The sequence below is a fragment of the Terrapene carolina genome, unplaced genomic scaffold (assembly GCF_002925995.2).
Source record: "Terrapene carolina triunguis isolate 2854851 unplaced genomic scaffold, T_m_triunguis-2.0 Scaffold85, whole genome shotgun sequence".
Classification (NCBI taxonomy): Eukaryota; Metazoa; Chordata; order Testudines; family Emydidae; genus Terrapene; species Terrapene triunguis.
The window spans coordinates 14,426,940-14,449,461 of record NW_020664436.1 but is presented as its reverse complement, the minus strand read 5'-3'; the positions used below and the strand labels follow the sequence as shown (position 1 = coordinate 14,449,461).

At 41.7% G+C, this 22,522-nt stretch overlaps 1 protein-coding gene across 2 annotated transcripts; it reads left to right on the top strand.

The window, feature by feature from the left end:
* Positions 1-302: 302 nt before the first annotated feature.
* DESI2 (desumoylating isopeptidase 2) lies at positions 303-22,522 on the top strand. 2 transcript variants are annotated; one of them, XM_024210256.2, is made up of 5 exons: positions 303-626; positions 14,035-14,107; positions 15,381-15,474; positions 16,385-16,526; positions 18,597-22,522. In XM_024210256.2, the coding sequence occupies exons 1-5, from the start codon at positions 588-590 to the stop codon at positions 18,825-18,827; spliced, it is 579 nt and encodes a 192-aa protein (XP_024066024.1). In that variant the 5' UTR covers positions 303-587; the 3' UTR covers positions 18,828-22,522. The 2 variants fall into 2 exon arrangements, with proteins under 2 accessions (XP_024066024.1, XP_024066025.1); XM_024210257.1 differs by lacking the exon at positions 303-626 and adding an exon at positions 12,695-12,723.

The window sequence follows — 22,522 nt, the reverse complement described above, 5'->3', positions numbered from 1 at the left end:
GGCTTCACAGCCTGCGAACTGAAACACGGGTGTTCCCGTGGCCTCACTCCTCAGCTTTCACAGCTACGCCGTTTGCGTTTCGTGCTGTGACCACCCCGGGCCGAGGCCGGGGCGGGGTTCGAACCCCAGCGGGGCCCAGGCGCGCACGCTCGCTGCGCTGAGCGCTGGGAGCTGTAGTCTCCCCGCCGCGCTGCATGCCGGGCCTTGGCCTCTAGGCTCAGTTGAGGCTGAGGGCGGGCTCGAGCGGCTCCATTTTGTCCCCACTGGAGGGGCGGATCCCCGCGCTGCCCTGCCCCGGCCCCTGCCTGCCTAAGAAGCCGGGGTGGGGCCCGAGCGGAAGGCGGTGCCGTAGCTGAGCCCCGCCCCGGCCGCAGCCCCGAGTCCCGGCTTCTCCCCTCTGCCTGCCGTGGGGCGAGCGTCTCTCCCGGGGGCGAGGCCCCGTCTCCCCGCGGCAGCGGCTCCATGGTGCCTGCAGCAACAGGCAGGACGCGGAGGAGGCGCCCCCCGGGGGTCCCGCCCGCCCAAGCTCCGGGCGCCCCGCGGCCGCCGGCCTGACAGGCCCCAGCGCGGGGCGCGGCGGCGGGAGGATGGCGAACCAGCTGGTGATCCTCAACGTGTACGACATGGTGAGTGCGGTGCGGGCCGGCCGCGCCGTGCCCCGGGCGGCTCCCCCAGCCGCGGGGTCCCGCTGCTCGTGTCCACGGGACTCGGCTTCCAGCAAGCGCAGCGGGGCTGGAGCAGCGCCGCTCTGCGGTCGGGTCCCCACGTTAGCCCGGCCGGGCGGAGGTTGCGTCCCCGCCAGCAGGGCGCTGTGAAACGCCGGCAGGAGCGCCACTTCGGCCGGGTTGCGCTGGTGTGTTGGGGGCTTAACTGTGCGAGGAAGGAGGCGCTCGCCGGGGCATCAACAGGTGGGAGAGAGTCGGGCGGGGGGCGATAGGCTTCGCTGTTGGCTGAACGCAGGAGCCTTAGGAGAGAGGACACCATCTGTTAGCAGTAACAAGGGCGACTTGTGGTCATATCTGACGTAAAACTTTGCCCTTCCAGTGATGTATTGAAGAACGTAGTATTAATTTGGGATTTAGACTCCTCTTGACTTACCAAAAGAACAAACGAGGGGAAATGGTTAAAATGAAAAGGGTGGGGGGAAGAAACAAAAATGATCAAAGAAGGAAATTGAAAAGTAGGAATGGCTTCAGAGCAAAGCAAACAAATCTGCACTCGTATAATTATGTGGCTTTGAAACCTGATGAAATGATGAGGCTCTAATGAATTTAGTTCTGGATGGGGTGAGAGAGAACTTTTGACTAAAAACATCAGACTAGCTCCACATGATGAGGGAGAGTGGAAGCTTTCTGAGGGCTTGTCCATACTACCGCGCGGGGTCGATCTAAGATACACAACTTCAGCTACATGAATAGTGTAGCTGAAGTTGACATACTTAGATCTACATACCGTGGTGTCTTCACTGCGGTAAGTCGACAGCTGATGCTCTCCTGTCAATTCCGCTTGCGCTCCTTGTTCTGGTGGAGTACTGGAGTCGACGGGAGAGCGCTCAGCGGTCGATTTATCGTGTCTATACGGGACCGCCGCTGGATCGATCGCTGCCTGTCGATCCAGCAGGTAGTGTAGATAAGCCCTTAGAGTGAAAGCTGAGCTTTCAGTTAGTTGAAAGCTTGAATCAAGTTTAAATTCCTTTATATAGGGCTCTAACCAGAAGAAAACCACAGTTTTGTTGCTGCTGATCCACAGAAAGTAGTCTTGATATTTGGGAAAACAACAAACATCTGAATGAACAACAGCATCTGAAGAATTGGTTTTTTACCCACGAAAGCTTATGCCCAAATAAATCTGTTAGTCTTTAAGGTGTCTCATTGTTTTTGTGGATACAGACAAACATGGCTACCCCTCTGATACTTGATATTTGGGGGCATTCTTAGTACGCTGGATGTTCTTGTTTTGTTTGACCCAGGAGAATAGGCCTGTCTTTCTCAAATAAAGACTGGCCTGGTAAAGAGTCAGTTGCCAGATCTTCTGAGCTATGCATTTGGGATCATTGGACTAGATAAGGCTTAATGTTCTAACTTTTAGGATGACTTAAACCTCTGAAGCTGTCTCACTTTGGTTTGTCCTTTTGCCCTGCATCTCTTTTGAGTTCTTTATTTAGAGAGAGGATTATTATTCTGTGAAGTTTCTTTTCTCTTCATGTTTTACTGGAAGATACTCCGATGCTATGGAATCAAGTGGTATAAGAACCTATATAGAATAGGAGACGTGGATAAGTAATATGAGAAAACAATGTGTGTTTTATCTGGGTTTAAGGCAGTTTCCAGCTAGAAATGAGAACCAGCACCAGCCAGCTTGCCACAGACTACAGCTTGAGAATCTCTGCATTATCCTATAATCTTTTATAGTGGAGTAGCAGGCGTAGTTAAATAAAACTAGCTGGAAAATATATTTTGGATAGGCTTTTCCCTAACCCTAATTGCTGTATTGGTTTAAAGTGCACTTGTGGATTGTTTGATGCTCTAAAGTTGAAGGGTCCCGATTGGGTTTTATTATTATTTGGCTGGATAGTCATTTTAAAAAAAAAATGTAGTACCACTGGCAAAGCGGAAATGCAGTGTTGCTGTGAGAGGGGACAGGTTCAAATACTAGTATACAGTGGGGAACCATCCTACACTTGTAAAGGTAAGGAACAAATTATGTTATGGGGTTGATCTTTGTTGCCAATTTCTTTAGTGCCACTACTTGTCACAGGAACAGATTTGCTTGACAACCACAGGATTCATGCTTGCTTTCATCTGTACCTCCAGTGGGTGAAGAAATAGCAGGCCTTGCTTGTACCTTGCATTTTGTTCTTTGAGTTCAGGAGCAAGGAAAAGACTTCTAGACACCTACATTGTGAATCCTCCTATGATCCAATGTAGAGACTAATTTGACTAAAATACACCAAGCTCTTGATTTCTCTGGAAGGGTTTTAAGCAGAATTGAAGATGCTTCATTTTCTTCCATGATGAGTCACTGTGTTAGAGGTAAAGGTTGATTCGGTGTGAGTGGACATTTTGTGAAATATGTTCATTCCTAACAAAAGAGAACCACACAGACGTTTTATGGTTGGATTCCATGCTACTAGATTTGAAGAGGCCATTCTGTCATACACTAGCAAGCTTCTTAATTGCAATTCACCACTGTGGGGGAAGACTAGGCTTTAACTCAGCCAGTTTAGCATACATTAAGGGCAGTGAACCTTGTCTACACTGGACTTTTGAAACTTGTTGGCTAGAGTATGTGAACATCGCTCTCTTAAATCCTAGTCTAGACAAAACCATAAGGAGAAGCTCTCAGTAGCACTGAAGGGGTCCCCTGCCCAGTGTTAACACCTGTGCAGCGCAAAGGAGATTAGGTCCCAATTTTTCAAGGATCTTGCAGTCTAAAAAAGACACAACATACTTAGTCACTGCACAGCTGTGCAATACTTCCACCTTACGATCAGGCAGTCAAGTATCTCTCTCTTTAAGGTCATACTTTTTTGAGTAATCTGTTTCATATGCTTATAACTTTCAACTTTGTAACAGAAGACCTAATTTTTTCTGCATATCTTTTATGTGCAAAACTATTCAAAAGTTCAGAGTATCCCCTGAAACCCTTTTTTTAAAAAAAGTTCAGTAACTGGCTACCGACAGAGTAAACTGTCTAACACCTGAAAGCATGTGTGTAGAAATAAACATCATCTCAAAACACACTCCTATACATGAGACTGCTAGAAAAGTGCACACGTGCTTCCAACAATCCCTTCATCCTGTTTTATGGTAGCCCTCTGGTATTTATTGAACTCATGCATCACCTGTGCCTTTCCTTCTCATTTGGTGTAGGCGTGTATCTCCTGGGAATGGGTCATTAAATCTCTCCCTTGGTGTAGGCAAGGGGAACTTGCTCAGTTCCTTTAGAAGCCAGACTGGATAACGATGACCAGACGTAGGCTATGTCTCTATACTATGAGCTAGGGGTGTGATTTTTTTTCCCCTCCTTGTGTAAGCATACTGGTGCTAGCTCTCATGAAAGTATAAATACAAGTGTACCCTTGGTAGCATGGGTAGCAGCAGCAGAGGCATGGCTGAACCATACCAAGTACATAACCTCTGGTTTCAGGCTTCTTTTTTATGGTGTGTTTTAGGGGAGTTGACTTCAATTCAGTCAAGATCTGCCTTCCTAGCTTCTTGAATGGAGAATGTTCCTTAGAGATCTGTAAAGTATTATAAGTATACTTTCTTAAGCCTAGTTCACTAAGGGACATCTGAATCCCTCTTAAACATATTTGGAAGTTTCAAATTAAAGCCTCCATATTTGGTAGTCTAATGATTGTATCTAGAAAGACTAGCAAGATTAAGGCTAAGCACATTCATTTAGGGTAACAGGTGAAGGAAGAGCCTTCCATTGAGCTGTATAAAATAGCTATCTTGTGATTCCTCTGGTCATCCAGCAAATGCTGCTAATTGAATAACAGAAAATGCTGTTTGGTGCTATGGTTTCTGGATATCCCTTGGAGGCTTGTAAGGTCTTATTTGGGAAGGTGCCTTAAGGAAATTCCAAGAACCAGAGGCCATCAGTTCTTCTGGCGGATGTAGAAGAGGAATCAACCTCATAGTCTGCATTGGTGTAATTAAGAGCCACATTTTCAGCCTGGCCTTGATTGCATCTGCAAAAATGGAGGCCCAGTTATCATGCAAAGAAATTGAGACCAGTATCTGAAAGTCTGGCATAACGAACACAAAATATCAGGTACTTTAAATTCTCCTTTTAAATGTGTCTCAATGGTGTTATATGATGCTCTGTGCAATTATGAATTCTTTCACCCTTATATGGAGCACAGTTAAAGATACTTAACTTGTTCAAGGTTAACTCACTTAGAGTGAAAAAAATAGCTTTTATTCTGAATATGTTACTGACATCACTTTATGTCCTATCCCATGGTGGTATAACTATTGTCCCAACAATATTACAGCTGTCTCCATCAGCAGCACTTCAGTAACACAGCCAGAGGTTAGGAGTCTATTACAGGAGTGGGTAGGTGAGGTTCTGTGGCCTACAATGTGCAGGAGGTCAGAGTAGATGATCATGATGGTCCCTTCTGACCTTAGAGTCTGAGTTTTCCTTCATTCATGGGGTGAATTCTTCATACTGCCGCTGTTCATCCCTCACAGTTCATTTCTATAATTAGGCACTATCAGTTATCTGGTCAGAGCTTGGTTTCTCCTGTGGTTCCTAGTACAAAGCCCCTCATTCTTTTGTCACAAGTTGGTATTCCCATAGCATCTTTTGGGGGTAAGGGAGACTGGATTTATGCCCCCCTCCTCAGTTTCTTCTCAAAATGAGATGAGGCACATGCACTTCATCAGTTATCCCATTTTCCTAATTCTCCTTTATACACTTGTTGCCCTCCTAGCTACCACAGAACCTTTTGGCCCAATATTCCTTTCCTTGATAAAGGAACGTCACACAGAAAATTACTTTCCTGCTATTTTTAAGCTAGTCTTATCTAAGTTGGGGAATGTTTCACTCTTACAGGTGCATATACATTCACTAAGACATTCATGAAATATATATAGAATCTTCTCAAACCAGTGCTAGCCCAATATGCCTCAGCAGCTAAGTATTTCAGTGACCAGTGTTTTCCATTGTGCAATACAGAATAGCAAACAATATTGTGGGTCCATTAGTGGAATAAGTATCCGATCCTTAGGACTAGTTGACTTTTGCTGTAATCTTGTATCAGCATTTGCTGTGCAGGATGGACTGTTTGACTAGTATTTGCTGGATTAATTCTTGGACTAGTACCAAAAGACAGTGATACACAGCGGGGCAAATATACCTTTTTAAATTAGGTACTTCCTTGACTTAGCAGGTTGCAAGATACTATATCATAATATTTACCCATCCTTTGGATTAACTTGTCCCCCTCTTCTCCGCCCCCCCCCCCTCCACTTCAATTCCAGCGTGATCTTAGTAGTTACCTCAAATCACTAGAGCTAGGCTTTGGAACATGTTTTCCGAAAGCTTGTAATTCCAGCTTTCAAATGGTATCAAGCATTAATCTCCAATTCTAGTGCTGCTAAATTCCATGTCAGTGAAGTGGAGGAAAAAGCAAGATAGTAATTGGAATGACGGGTAATTTTTAGATCTAAATGTCAAACTTGCTAAGCCTCAGAACTTTTTATAGGACAAGTACAAATGTTTTTTTCCATTTACTGGTCCTGACCTAGTGAACAAAGAGAATTTTATCCTTGCACCCAAACACATTTTTCTTCTGTCCAAGATGCTGGGCTCCCTGGAGTTTAAAAGATGCCTCTCCTGTTGAGACTCCATCCCTGTCAGTAACAGGCATTCCTAGTGCAAATGTTGTTTGGGAAACCTTTCTGTAATGGGGCGGCTTCATCACACCAGCGCGCCTTCACTAGGGGTGTCTTGCCCACTGTTTTACTCTCGGTCTCCACTGTCCGCATAGTCAGACCCACGTCACTCCCGGACCGCAGCATCCGTTTCTGGACACTGCCCTCTGGCTGTGACCACTCTGCTGGGTCTTCCTCTCCCCCTTCCCGTGGACCGGCAGTTTCCGGTTCTATCACTTGCCTCAGTGGCTCACTGCAGTCGTCAGTCTAGCCCCTTCCTCCAAGGGCAAACTGCAGTCTGGCTTAGCCACTCTCATCACTGGCAAGTTGGGGAGGGGGAGTCCAGGCCTGCCCGCTACTCTGGGCCCCAACCCAGGGACCCTCTAGCGGCAGCCACTTACTGCCCTCCTCCAACTCTCCTCTACTGCCTACTTCCCTGGGCCACTTCCCCGTAGCTTCAGCGCCTTCTCTGCCCCTTTGTGTCAGGGCCCTAGTCTGGCAGTCGTCAGCCTAGAGCTCTCCCAACCTCCGCTGACCCTGCCCAGCACTGCTTTGTCTTAGGTGCTTCTCTAAGAGCCAGTTTTTCTCCCTTTGCCCTTCAGGGAGAGACTCAGCTCCTCTCTGCCCTGCAGCCTTCTTATAGGGCCCAGCTTGGCCCTGATTAGCAGCTTTCAAGCCTCCACTTGATTTGGCTTCCAATAAGCCCTTCCAGGATTGGCTGGGGCTCTGCGCAGCCTCTCTGGCTTGCTCTAAACCCCTTCCACGCCAGAGTGGGGCAGCTGCCCCACTGCACTCTCCTATCCCCAGCAAGTGCAAGATCTGCACTTAAGGGAAGACCCTGCAAGGACAGTGAAATAAAGAATAGGCTCTTAATGAGGGAGCAAGCCTTAAGACCAGCTTCGGACCCGGGTACAGAGACCCTCCTCTTCTGTCAGTGCCCCGTCAACATCATGATTACTAAGACCTTCCCCAGTAAAGAAAGCATTGAGGTCCTGATCTCTGATGCTCTCCATGAGAGAGGTACAGATAACCATGCCGGTGGTACCGAGGTTCCCACTCAAAGATTAAGGAGGGTGATAAGAGGAGCAGAACAGAAAGTTCCTTCTCAAAGAAGATTCAGTCACCGGAGACCTCCAGCCACAAGCAGTGTGCTTCAACTCCACATAGTTGAAGTCTTACTTTGGGTACCATGAAGCAGTCTAAGTCCCAGACCTTAGCAGTAAAGAACTTGGTACCAAAGACTACTATTACCAAGAGAATGGCTTCAATGGAATCCACAATCCCCCTAGCTACCACCGCCAGTGCCTTGGACAATGGTATCAAGAACATCCCCGGTGCCTGTACCAAGTTCTGTTGTGCTCCTGGCACCACAGGAGTTTTGGTATCCGAAAGACCTGATGGTACTGAATGAGCCTGAATCTCCCCTCCTTGCAACCTTTGGACTCCTCTCGGTATTGAGGTCTGCTGAGTCAATGACTGTTCATGTTTTTGCGAGACTTACCTCTTCCCCATTTTCTACTATCCACGAGGAGGGGTTGTACAATACGTGGAGGAGCATTCGGACTCAGAACTTTCCATCCACGGCTCTCCAGTTTACTCCAGGCAATGGTATTTCCCGAAGCACATACAAGAAAGGCAGGGGTTTGGTATTCTGCTTATCAACACTTGGGATAACCAACATTGGGTACTCCCCACCATGCCTCATGCTCCTCCTCATTGGCCTTACTAGGATTGATGGGCAATGTACCACCAGTAATTTTGTTGGGCCCCTATTCAGTCCCATAAGGAACACACATGGCCTCATTCCCTGGTACCATCCATCTCTCCCCTCCATTGTGAGTCAGCAGAGTTGACCTTTGACGAGCAGGAGGCAAGACCAGACAAGGAGATTACCCCCCTCCCCCCTTACACATATACCTTTATCCTCACCTGACAAGGCAGTAATGCCACCACCACAATCAGTAGCTGATGACTTTCAGCAATTACAGGACTTAATGAAGCAGGTTGCTGACACTCTGCAGATTCCCCTAGAGGAAGTCTAGGAATCCCATCACAAGTTCCTGGACATATTGCACGTTTCTGTTTCGGAATGGGTGGTGCTGTTAATTAATGAAGCCCTTCTTGAGCCATTAAACACCATCTGGCAAACTCCAGTGACAGCCCCACCCTACATGCAAGCGGGCCAATAAACAATACTACATCCCAGTCAGGGATTCTAAATTTTTGTTTTCTCATCCAGCACCAAATTCTCTTCATGTGGATGCAGTCAATGAAAGGGGCAAAGAACATCCTCAATATATGGGGTGGCTTTTTGAGTACCAGAAACGTGTGAACCTTTCTGGTTGTAAAAGTTACTCTTCAACAACATTACAGTTCAGGATAGCTAATCGCCAGGTGCTGGTGTCGAAATAAGACTACCTGAATTATGAGAAGTTTAATGGTTTTATTGACTTTTTGCAACAGGAACACTGAGAACAGTTTAGCACCATGATAAATGAAGGTCAATTCCTAGTAATGAGATGATCTTCCTGGCTTCAGTTGTCAGGTTTTCCATGGGGAGTACAATTGATCATGGAAGATTTACCTTTTGAGGGCCACAAGCTTTTCGCCGATGACTTTCTTCATACCCTAAAGGACGCTAGGATAACACGTAGATCTTTAGAGAAATAAGAGAAAATGTAGCTGGTCTGAGTGCAAAGATCACATCCTGCTCAATTTCCTGCCTTCTGTAGACTACTGGAACCACTGGCTCAGAGATGGAGTTTTACTTTCTATTTAAAAAAAAAAAAAAAAAAAAAAAAATGTAACTACCTCAACCATGTCATCCCAGCCATCAACATCATCCAAATGCCAATTCTGATGCTCAGTCAAATCTGATGTCCACCCAATAACCAGTTTCTCGGCTGCATGACGCTGCCCCTTCGTCCACAATTTGGGCACCACCTCTCTCTATTCCATTGAACACGGGAGGCTATAACACTGGACAAATGAGTATTGGAAGCTATTATCATCAGGTTATATTATCCAGTTTACCTCCATTCTGCCCCCTCACTTCCCCGTCCCTCTTCAGGGACACCCTCGCAATCATTTGCTGATGCAAGAGATCTCATTGCTCTTAAGTCTAGGAACCATAGAACCCTTCTGCTTCAACACAAGGGAAAAGGGCTCTATTCAGCACACTTTCTGATACCCAAGATAAACAAAAGGTTGGAGGCCAATTGAACAAGCATGTCAGACATCTGAACTTCAGGAAGGTATCCCTAGCAGCTGAAATGATTATATACTTGTAATTTGATCACAATCATTACCAGTAGCAGGTGCTATCCTTCAGCCTGTCTTTTGCACCAGGGGTGTTCTCAACTCATAATGGTTGTAGATGCGTACCTGTGTCATCTAGGAATGAGTCTGTCCTACCTTGACGATTGGCTCCTCAAAGGTTGGTCTCATCAGGAGGTGTGGTTGGCAGTTCAAACAACAACTTCACTATTTCTAAGTGTAGATCTACAAATCTCAAGAAATCAGTCTTGACCCCCTACACTGCAAATACTCTTCATAGGAGTGTTTCTTGGTTCGATAACTGGCAGAGCTTAGCTCAGTCCTCAAGTTCCAGCAAGGACATGTCTGCAATTGCTGGGACACGTTTTTGTGATACACCACCAGGTTACATCTTAAGTGGCTCAGGACAGTGTGTGTGTCAGGTACATAAAATCTGAACAAACAGGTGTCTAGACCCAGCTGGGTCCTTCAGTTACTCATCTGATGGAAAAATCCTTCCAAGGTTTGTGCAGGAGTTCCATTAAACCAGAATCCCACTACAGTCATGTTAACATCAGATGCTTCCCTCTTGGGATTGAGAGCACATTTAGGTCCTCACACAGTCCAAGGCAAACATGCAAGCATTGTTCCTGTTGTGACCATCAGCTTGTTGGAGTTAAGACTGGTCAGAAATGCTTTCCTTCACTTTCTTCTCTTACTCAAAAACAAGTCCATCAAGATAATGACAGCACAGTTTGTATGCATTATATCAACCATCAGGGCAGAGTGTGTTTTCCCCTTGATCTGCACTGAAGCATTACAGCTTTGAAACTGGTGCATAGCCAACCAGATAGTCATCTCATCTCCGCTTCTTACCTCCTGGGTATACAGAACATCATGGCAGATGATCTTAGCAGACATTTCTCCGTAAATTATGAACGGGAGTTGGACTCTCAAGTCCTCAACAAAATAATCCTAGCTTGGGGATTTCCAGAAGTCAACCTCTTTGCCATGGCAGCCAACATGAAGTGCAGGAAATTCTGTTCTAGAGGGGGATTTGATCCCTAATCTCTAAGAGATGCTTTCCTCATTACATGGGCAAAGAGTCTCTTTTATGCACATCTTCCAACTCCTTTTAAAGATCCTCATCAAAGTCAAGCAGGACCAAGCCAATGTAATTTTGATTGTATCAAGTTGGCCAAGACAAGTTTAGGTTCCTTACATCAAACTCGCCTGTCACCCTCCGTGGTGGCGCCTGACTAATCTTTGACTGTCTCACAATGCAGGTCAGATGCTGGGTCCCAGTCTGAATGTTCTGCAACTACAAGCGTGTTTCCTCAATAGCTCTCAAGAATAGAGGAGGCCTTGTTCATCAGGAGTACAAAATGTACATTTAAATAGCAGAAAGGAATCTACAAGACACACTTACCTTCAGAAGTGGAGAAGGTATCTCTGGTATAACTGGTGACATATTTGATCTGTTCAATCATCTCTTTCCACAATCTTGGATTACCTGTTTGATATTGAAGATGTCAGGCTTTTCTGTGAGTTCCATCAAGGTTTCATTTAGTGGCAAAAACATCTCTGCTCGTGCTAGTAGAAAGTTTCTCAATATTTGCTTCATTTGACCAGTGAGATTCCTGAAAAGCCTTATGAATTCCCCCAGATTTCTCCCTCAGCTGCAGGAAGCTCTGCAAACTCTTCCCCCTGCTTCCTGCACTCATCACTCCTCAGCTGCAGGGGGGAGGGATCCCTGTACAGGGAGCTGCTCCCCCATTCGCACAAGCCCCATGCATCCAGACCCCCTCATACTCAGACCCTTCCACTGAGCACCACTCCCACTGCCACCTGGACCACCCTGACGAGCCACCCAGATCCCCACCTCACTGAGCCCCTCTCTCCCAGCATCTGGATCCCCACCTCACTGAGCCCCACTCTCCCAGCATCTGGATCTCACACCCAGACCTCCCCCCTGTTGAGCTATATCCTCCCTATACCCAACCCCGCGGCCCCCCCCCCACCACGGAGCCCCAACCACCTTCACCTGGACCCTCCTGCAGAGTCCCATTACTGTTGCACCCAGAATCCCCCAACAAGCCCCTGTGCATCCAGATTCCCCCCTGCCCCATACCTGGATCCCCCACTGGGCCGTCCACACCTGGTGCACCTGGCATGGAGGGGCAGGGCCCTGGGGTGTTTCTGGTCCTTGCGCTGTGTCAGGGTTGGGTGCAGCCTCACCACTGAGTCCGTGTCCCGGGGGGAGCTGCACAGTGATCTCCCACCTCTGTGCAGCCAGTGGCCTGTGCTCCCTAATGCCATGTTGGAGCCGCCACATTTATTTGACAAATAAAATTTGCAGAATTTTTAAATTCTGCACACAGTATTCTAAATTTTTTTGGCACAGAATACCCTCAGGAGTAATCTTAACCTTTTCTGCAATTGTAGTGAACATGTAAACTTTTGGGAGTCTTTTGCTTATTGTTTGTGTCCAAAGTAACATTGTCTCTTTTTCTCCCAGTTAAGACTTAAATGAGTAAATCTACAGTTCTAGTATTGTTGGAAGCTATGAAGAAAGTAGCTACAGAAATGTAACTATAGAATTTTGTGATGTAATGGCTATAATTTTTCCCTTATCCCAGTGGCAACTTCAATTAATGTGCATCTAGTAAAATAATTCTTTAATAGAACTGTTGGTACAAAAATATTGAATATTAACCCCTGCTAAGTTGATGTAAATCAACCTAGGTGTTTTAGAATACAATATTCCTTTTTTATAACAATTATATTTTTACTGTGACAAAATACACTTCACTGAATGTGAAAATGAATCAGGCTCATATAATGGAGATGAGGAATTATATTTATTGGATTGTTTTGGGATTCTAGGACACTCTGACCAGTCTTTGTCCATTTTTCACCCCATATTTTAGGTACTTTGAAAGGATTGTACACAAGTTATTTAACACAGGCTGCCAACAGCTTTGCAGTATGTTGCAATCCCCCACATCTGATTTACTCTTCTTTGTGGGAGTTAAAAGGAATCTTGTTCAGGCAGAAAATGTGACCAAGTTTTCAAGGGCAGGTACAGATAAGTAGTAATTATGCATAATTACTATTTCTGGGGGAAACTAATTCTATCTTACTGGAAGTATTTAATGGAGATATAAGAATTTCAGTAAGACTGGAGTTAGGGTAATCGAATGACCAATATGCTTTGTGTAGTTTTTGTAAAACTGCTCACAAGCAGTTTTATCACGATTGCTCAATACTTGTTATTCAGAGCACTCAACATATTTATAAAGTTAAAGGTACTATAAGTGAGGTCTGCACAATTGAATAGGATACTTTCTGTCTGTCAGGCATCTAGGATGCAGCCGTAACGAGGTCATACTGCCTACCTGTTTTGCAGAGGGTGGTGTTGAAGCCTTGCAATCTGATCCTATTTTTGTATTCTGCTGCCTTGTACTAGAATATGGATGAAAGTCGTTCTCTGTGATGGTTTTCGTTATGCTTGCAATCTAAACCACAGTTTATGGTTGCATCACAAAAATAACTGTAAAGTCACCCTCTTGAACACTAGAGCTGCTTGTTTGATCATATTGGTTTTATTTTGCTACAGTTTTTCATTAGTTTTTACTCCCGTTACCCATGTAGAGCACAGCTATGAGAGAATGAGATGAATTCTGTTTTGGCCTGGACACTACCAGAAATGTTAACTGAACTGTGTTTGCAAAATCTTCTTTTGGTATTGATACTTGGACCTGCTTGACTCAGATCTCATAGCAAATTTTACAGGGTTGACCATTTTAAAAAAAAAAAAATGTACTTGTACACAAATATGGTTGCTTACTGCTGTGGCTTTTGGTGAGTGCAACATTTCAGCTTATTTGTGGCCAGGAGTGCTGTTTATGTTAATTTTATCCTGCCCTGAGTAAAAAAAAAAAAAAAAAATGCAGATATCACTATCAATGACAATTGAGACCAGTTTGTCTTGACTGTAGAAACCACTGTAGAAACAATCCTACTTTTGCTAATGCTTTTCCTTAAGAAATAAAAAATCATGACCATGCTAATACATGCCAGTTTATATTAAAACTTTAACTGCTTCTACCACATTCCATCTGAGAGGTTTAATCTATGTGCAACACAGTGACAATTTAGATTGCTCATAAATGTCATTTTTAGAGTAGAACTTAATGGAATTAGTCAAATCCATGGCTGTGAATTTTAATAGTGTGTTCTGTAGTTGACTTTCCAAAGAATGATTACCTAGTTTCACTGAACGTTCAGCTCTTGTGCTTTGGTATTCAGGACAGATCATTCAGATCAGTTTTGTACCCAAATATAAATTATTTGTACTGGAAACTCATTTGAACTTTTTTTCTTTTTTCAGTATTGGATGAATGAATACACCTCCTCCCTTGGAATTGGAGTATTCCATTCAGGAATAGAGGTATATGGCAGAGGTATGTATATTCAGGAAACTTTAAATTTACTCTTCATTCTAGATAAACACTTTATCTATACCCAAAACCATCTTTCATGTATGCCACCAATGGGGCAGAAGTATTGTCTGGTTCCCATATCTTGTTTGTCATATTTTTGTTCTCTCCTTGCAACAAACCTTGAACACCAGTCATCTGGCTATCCACTCACATGCTTCCATATAGCTGTGTAACTGTTAAAATAAGCATATCTGAGCAAACTAGTTATAGTGGTATTTAATTTGGGTTTAGAACTCTTAATTGTGATTAATGTTAATACAGTCCTATCATGTATTCTTTTCTGAATAAGATAACAGTTCTCCAGTGTGATAGGCCATGAATAGACTAGGACAATAGATTGTATTTTTAAAAGTGTTAACTAATATGTTAACTAACATGTTTTTTTTAAACAGGACTCTCCTCTATTATAGACAAAGCACTTCTTCTTTAAAAATGTCATCTGATCATGGTTAACCGTACGATAAGGGTGTGTTGTGAGTTTGGGGGAGAGGAGGGGAGCATGAGGTTACCGTTTAGTCTCCCTCTGACCATAATGTAAAGTCTCTTGTGTTGTGTACTGTATAGCATTTTCTTTATTCTGCAGAGACAGAAGGAAGTTCCTTGTGAAAGATAATGGAGTTTCACTTAGTGTGCTATGTGATATATTCCTCTTAACTCTGGGTTTATGCCAGCAGATATGAAACCGACTTTAGATCTGGGTACTTTATCTTGCTTTTCTTCTAGTTAAAGAAAAGGAAATTAAATGTAATATAATTAAAGTAAAGAATTTTTAAATCCATAAGTCAAGAGATTCAAACACCAACCTTGGTACAATAATGCTAACTGACAAATTACATTTGCTTTGTATCTTGTATATTCAGGCATAAGTAATTTGAGGTGCCAGTCCTCCAAATATTTATGCACATGGCTTGAAGTTAAATATGTATACAGGTGTTGGTGGGATTGGGATGTAAATATTATACTGCCAGTGTCCTGGAATACACTGTGCAAATTTAATGTGAACATATTTGAATTTTGATTCTTTCTCTTAGTTAAAATTGGTAACCTTAACTATTCATTAATAGATCTCTGCATTTATTTCTTTTGCAAGCACCATGTTTGATTTTTCAGTTTAAGATCTTTATGAAGAAATTGACCAGCAAATGAAGGTCATTCAGTAATCTGGGCTACACATCTGATTTTATTTATTTATTTATTTGTGCCGGGTGTATTAAATTCTGAATTTCTCTTTCAGAATTTGCTTATGGTGGTCATCCTTATCCTTTTTCTGGAATATTTGAAATTTCTCCGGGAAATGCTGCTGAACTAGGAGAAACATTTAAATTTAAGTAAGGAAGGTATTTTATTTTAGTCAAAAGTGTGAAGACTAAAACTTTTGCTTCATTGCATTAATTCCTGAGCTTTTGTCACAGGTCTAATCTGATCACCCAGGGCAGATAGAATTTCTCTGCAAGTGGGTCATGAAAGGAAGTTGCGGGGGAGTTGTGAGGCATTGAAAATGTTGTTGTTACAATCTTAAGCAAAGAATCTCCTACCTATGCACCCCTATTGTTCAAGATTTAAGTATTCTTTCATCCTCTCAAAATACCCATTGTATAAACTTATTGTTGTTAAATATTGTACTTATGTAGCAAATATAAGATGTCATGACATCCTTTTCCTTTGAAGAAGGTGTTGCCAACTGTCATAGTTTCTTCATCACTCACTTTTAAATCAAGATTGAATGCTTTTCTAAAAGATATGCTCTATGACTTATTTTATGGAAGTTGTATGGCCTGTGTTATACAGGAGGTCAGGCGAGATGATCAGTGGTCCTTTCTGGCCTTGGAATCTGAAACATTGAGAGGCCTCCCACCTCTCGTCTCTATTCCCACAGTATTGTTAATGTTTCCCTGGCACTACCTCCAGCAGCTGGCTCTCATGTATTGCTCACTTGCTGTGTGCTAGCTGCCTTTTAAAAGATCTGGGAAACAGAAATTGTATCCACTCCAAAAAACAGAGCCGAGTCTCAAAGATTATAGTTCTGCTTAGCTTAATGAGAGGACTTCTATTGGAGAAGGGGAGATCTTCTGTATGGAGGACGTTAAGAGTGGGGCATGGGAGGAAGAAAGTAGAAGGGTAACCACACACAACTTGGGTGCACTACCACATCACCCACAGAGCAGTGGGAGAACAGTAGTTTGTCTTGTGTCTTAAGTTTGGAAGCATTGTCACCCTATTATCTCTTCTTATTTTTAGAGAAGCTGTAGTTCTAGGCAGTACTGACTTCATGGAAGATGACATAGAAAAAATTGTAGAAGAGCTTGGAAAAGAATTTAAAGGAAATGCCTATCACTTAATGCACAAAAACTGTAATCATTTTTCTTCAGCTTTATCAGAGGTAAACAAACGTGGGCTTTGTACCTTTCTGCAAAACTGCTTTCTGAATGGTTGGACAGCATCAGTATTTTCTTCCTGTCATGTAGATTGTGTATACCTTTATTTGCCATTTTATTTTTCTAACATTTTTAGGTATCTCCCTTGTTTCAGGCATAATGATTATGCTTATGTCCAAAATCTAAGACTTTTTAGTGCCAACAGAGCTCACTAAATTAACTTTATTTGAATGCTACCAATGTACTTCTCTCATTATGAAAATAAGACCCAGTCACTACCCCAAAGAGACTACATTTCCAAGTCAGATACATAGTACAATGGGTGTTGGTATAAGTTTGAAATGGCTTAGGGGTCTTGAGGTCATTGCTGAAAATAGGATGGATGACTTTTTTAAATTAAGTGAATTGCAATAGCAAATCCTCAAACGTGCAACTGTTACGTTTGAAAATACATCAAGCTTATCAGAAATGTGGTGATGTGTGTTTCATATCAGAAATGAAATAACAAAATATTTGAAGTTCCACAAAATCACCTTAAATCTAATGCTGTCTCCTCAGCCGCTTATAGGTCAGAAACTCCACTTTTATCCTCTATGAACCAGATCCTCCCCTCACCCTAAACAGGTGCTATGTGAGTATAAATCCCCTTACTTCAATGGAGATACTCCTGATTTTCACTGAACAGAGATAAAGGATCAGAGTTAACACTGTTCATGGAATCTTACCTCAAAATTACTTGTTTCCATCACTTAATTTTCTGTGCTACGTTCTACTGAGGCTTGCATTTCAATGCTTAATTATTTTACTGCTGATCAAAGCACTCCACAAAGAGGAATAATTTCCTATATAAACCCTCATGGAACTTATTACTTTTTAAAAAGGAAACTTAATAAAATCTACAGTAAAAGTGTTCCAGTTACAAAATGCAACTGGGAAGTCAAATGTCAGTTATGAGTGTACATGCAATCTTAACTATGTCTGCTTGTGCATCTATGGAGTACAATTCTGGCCTCCGTGAAGTCAATAGGTGTTTTGCCTTCAGTGGGACAAGGATTTCATCCATAGTCTTCAATTACATGATCACATAATTTGTGCTGCACCCCATATAGTGTGCAGTGAATAAGACAGAGGTATGTAATGAAAAGCAGGACTAATTAAGACTAATGCTGTTCAGTTATAATGGTGAAAATCAAGGTAGAACTCCTGATAGCAATTAACTTATTCCAAATTTGCACTGGAGTAAGTGAAACCAAAATTGGACAGTGTGGTGTGAATGAGACAGCACTCCTCCCATTATATAGTGAGGATAAAAATTTAGTATAGTTAACTTTATATTAAAAATGCCTATTTTTACTGAACCTTCATAAGGAAAATAACATCTGTTGAAAGTAATTGTGTGCTGTGCAGCTCTCATCTTCTGTTTGATAAACTTAAACGTTGCACATATGAATAATTTACTAGGCAGTATTTAGCTTATTCACTGCATGAGACAATGGTCTTCTGTATGATAATGAATATATGCAGCTGGGCAGAGTTAAGGTTAAGTATACAAATACAGCTTTGACGTTTTCTGTCTCTTGAGAGCTTTCTTTTGTGACTTTAATTGGTGGCTTTAATTTTTTAGTTTTATAGAAAAATCTATATGAACAGTGAGCTTTTTCTTAATCTTCTGCCTTACTTCTGAGGAATTCTGTACAGATATAAAACTTACTCTAAACTCTGATATCATTCCAGTGCTTTTTGTGTGAGATTTCTGAAAAGATGATTGGGTATTTTTGCCAGATTAGACAGATTAATGCTTCTCATTTAAGAGCTGACTCTTTTGAAGTGACATGGGCATCTACAGCATCCACAGGAATGTTCTTCTTGATCTTCCTACCAAGACAACTTCCGTGTGTGTGTTTGTGTGTGTGTGTGTGTGAGAGAGAGAGACTCATTGATGTTTTTGATACAAGCTTTTAGGATGCTGTAGTTGGGACTTGAAGGAGTTTATTTTTTCTATACAGCGATCTGTCTACTTTAGTCTGTTAGTGATCTAACCATAAGGCAAACACTAATCCCCTCTTTCTTTTTAGATTCTATGTGGGAAAGAGATTCCACGTTGGGTGAATCGCCTCGCTTATTTCAGCTCTTGTATACCATTTCTCCAGAGCTGCCTACCGAAGGAATGGCTTACTCCTGCAGCCCTTCAATCTAGTGTCAGCCAGGAACTACAGGATGAGCTGGAGGAAGCAGAGGATGCTGCAGCAGCTTCCCTGTCAAACTCTGCATCAGGATCTAGAACTGGGCGCCACACCAAACTATAAATCTCCCTCCAAAGTAACAAATATTTCTAAACACTTCAGTTTAATATCTCCAGCAATTGACTTCATTACTCAAAATTAGAGAGCTGACTTTTGAACATTCCTTTTGTATGAAAAATGGCTCTCTCCACCCCCAAGACCAGTTATTTCAGCTCAGGATTATATATGTAGTGAAAAGAATCAATGGGAGAAAGGAGAAGACATTTGTGTGAAGCCACTCTTTTCACTTTCATCTATTCAATGAACTTGGATTTACGTAACAGATCTTGTATAAAACAGAACTGAAGTTATTTGTTTACAGTATTGTGTACTGCTGTTTACAAGTCCTGTATGGACTCCTGCCACCATGAAAGAAGAGAAACTCTGAGCTCAGTTTATTCCTAGTGTAACTCAAAAGGGCAGTGGAGTCACACCAGTGATAAATTTTGCCCAGTGTCTTCATGAATTAGGCAGGTAAACTTCCTCCACGTCTGACAGTTGCCAGAGATCTATAGAGCAGAAATGGCTAAGTACTGTATGTGTGAACAGGGTACTGTACACTTAGAGTGGTTGATATAAAAGGGTAGATTCTAGGATGTGGGGAGATTGGTTTAGTGTGTACCAAACTGTTACTAGAAGTATGACCTCCACATTAACTGAAGTGTGGCATTTTGCACATATGAGGGGAGAGTTTATATGTAATTACAATCTGCATTGTGTTTACACATCTGATCCATAGCATCATATTTCAATCATATAGTAAATACATTTCTTATTTTTAAAAGTTGCCCCATATTCCTCCTCATTTTAAATTCTGCTTGAGTGGAGATGTAGAATCAGTTTGAGCATCACCAGTTCAAACTGTCACACATCAGGTCACACTAACTGGTTTATTTAATTTAAAATGTGGAACAACAGGATTAAGAACATTAGTACTTTGAATTGGTTTGTATGCTTCATGTAACATTGGACAGTGTAATACATAACCCACGGATGGGTTGGGAATGGCCATACTTCCCCTACTCATGATTGCTTCATTTGAGTTCTGTAACCATTCCGAACTCATGAAAACAAAATATGAATTATTCCCTGCTAGATTCTCATACGTCCATACACAAATAATAGGGAGAAGTTGATTTTATTCGTTATCTCCATCTGTGGCATTAACTTTCTTGTCATATGCATAGAAGATAAGAAACTTGAAGATTACATACACCTACGTATACACACAGCGGAGCTCCACTAATCTGCGTGTGTTATTACTCACATCTCAAGTTGGCAGATGTAATACTTAATTATTTTAGAAAATGACAGACTCTTGCTGATGGATCATGGATTATAATTAAAGCTAAATTATAATCAGTGATCGGAATACATTATGGAATGCCTTATTCTTTTTATTGTTCACTTACTGCATTTTGAAAGTTAATTAGAAACTTTCAGTGGTTCCCCCAGTCATTAGTATAAATCAGTGAGGTTCTACACTGTATATAGAAATACAGTAGCAAAAGATAGGAGTGAGACTCTGTTTTTTATTGGATTTTGCTGCCTTAAGGAACATTCAGTGAACAGCAAAAAAAAACAAAACCCCAAACTGAACACCATTTATAAATGGATTGGTTCATATAGAGATCTGCATTACTAAACATTTATAAGGTGGGGGTTTTTTTCTTCCCCTTCCCCAGGGTGTCACTAGATTTGCTAAATGTAACTGTTATGTTAGAGTAAGGACTTGTTTCAATAAGCTAAATGAAAATGCTGACTTTGTTTTTGTTAATAGCTGAACCTGCAGGTGGGGGGACGGAACCATACTTTAGGTTACAAATATAAACCTTAGGCAAGTAGTACAACTTAACCTTTCAAAAGTGCAGATTAGGCTACATCATTCTATTTATAACTTCCAGGAGGACCCAGTCCAATTCCTGTTGAAGGCAGTGGAATTGCTGCTACTGGCTTCAGCAGGAGTTAGATTGGTCCCTATGGAAAAACAATTTGCAAACTTTAATTTATATTGGGTTCCTGTTTGAGGTAATGGTATTAACACACAATCAAAAGAAAGGCCAGATAAAATAGCTTATAAAAAATTGTGATTTTTTTTTTTGTTCAGTTCTGAACAATCTATAGAAACCACACAAGCTATTTCTAGAAAAAACATGAGGTACCATAATCTCATTTAAAAGTAGTTTTGTTACATATTTTACTATCTCTTTCAGTAAGTAACAAGTCGTTGTTTGAGGCGACTGACAAATCTACTGTGACAGCAATTTCCTTTGACTAGTCAGAGTATGATTATTTAGACTTCAGAAGACATAAAAGTTGACTTTCCACGTTGATTTATTTTCATGTTTAATTCTGAATTGAGGTCAGTCTTATTTTCTCTAGTGAAAGTGAATAGGGTGGTCTCTAGTCAGTTAAGGATAATTGAAGTAAATAAAGCACTACATACAGCTAAGACAGTAGGAAATTGGTGGTTTCTGCCTCAGATCTAGAGCTGAGGTGTTAATGTGACTATCTCTTGGCAAGGCAGGTTCTTGTTTTCAGTTCAGGGTTGAGGCCATTGGTTGGGGTTTTTTTGTTTTGTTTTTCAGATCTAGCATGTATTGTAGTTTTTCCTAGTTTTTGAAAGAAACACAACTGTTTTTCATTGCTACCTAATTTTTATGTACCAACATCAGATTTTTAGGCTTCTAATACACCCAGAGCACTGCCACAAATCTCTATACTTTCATAAAGTGACAACTGCAGCATGTACAATGCAAGAAACAAAGTACAGATACACAGCACAGTTTTTATTGAAGTAAAACTTAAGAATATTTTTTATAAAGCAGACTGGTTGGAAAGTTTGTTACAAAAATATGCTCATGTTGTTGGTAGTTGTACAGCTGAAGATGCCGTCGTATGTTCGACTGTTTATTTCAAGCCGTCCATTCACCTGTTAAATCCTGTGGGGAAAAAAATTGACATCTGAACCCTGAAGTCTATTCCGTATTGCATCTTAAAGTGATGGTACTGTGTCTCTGATCATGTGCTCTAAACTCAGTCTCCACTTGATGCCTAAAAAACCACCCTGCCAATGGTTGCTCTCATTTGTTAGCAATAGTGCAAGTTACCTTTCACCAGCATTACTGCCAAGCAGGGAATTACACTTTTAGTCAACTAATGATCACACTGTGTACTAGGAATAGAACACTCCAAAAGGCTGTGAGAATGCTGGACACCTGGAGTCTTTCCATCATAAAACGGGTAGAAAAATAATTCATTGCATCAGGGTTCTAATTGTTTACTTTCTGGTGTGTGGTTGTTTTTGTTTTTTTAATTTTCTGTAAGATAGTACTTTTGATACATGCTGTATCTTTAATTACAAAAAATCAGTTTTATTTAAGATGCCATTTTTGTTCAGTGAGCCAAAAATATCCAATGTACTGTTAGTGCACAACAATAACTTCAAAATGATTTGATGAAAATGCAGTTGGTTTTCTTTAAAACTTGCAGTGCAACTCTAATCACAGTTGATATGTGAAAAATTTCACTCTTGGAAGGTGGTTACAAGTTGTTGAATCTTCACAGATTTTTGTAAACTTGAATTCAAGTTTACTGTAATTCATAGTATTTGTATAAAATATTCAGAGATTTGACTTTTGTTACCTTGACATGTCAAGAAGCTGTCTATCATGTTAAACTTAGTCTTCAATTTATTAAAAATACTTTTATAAAAATTA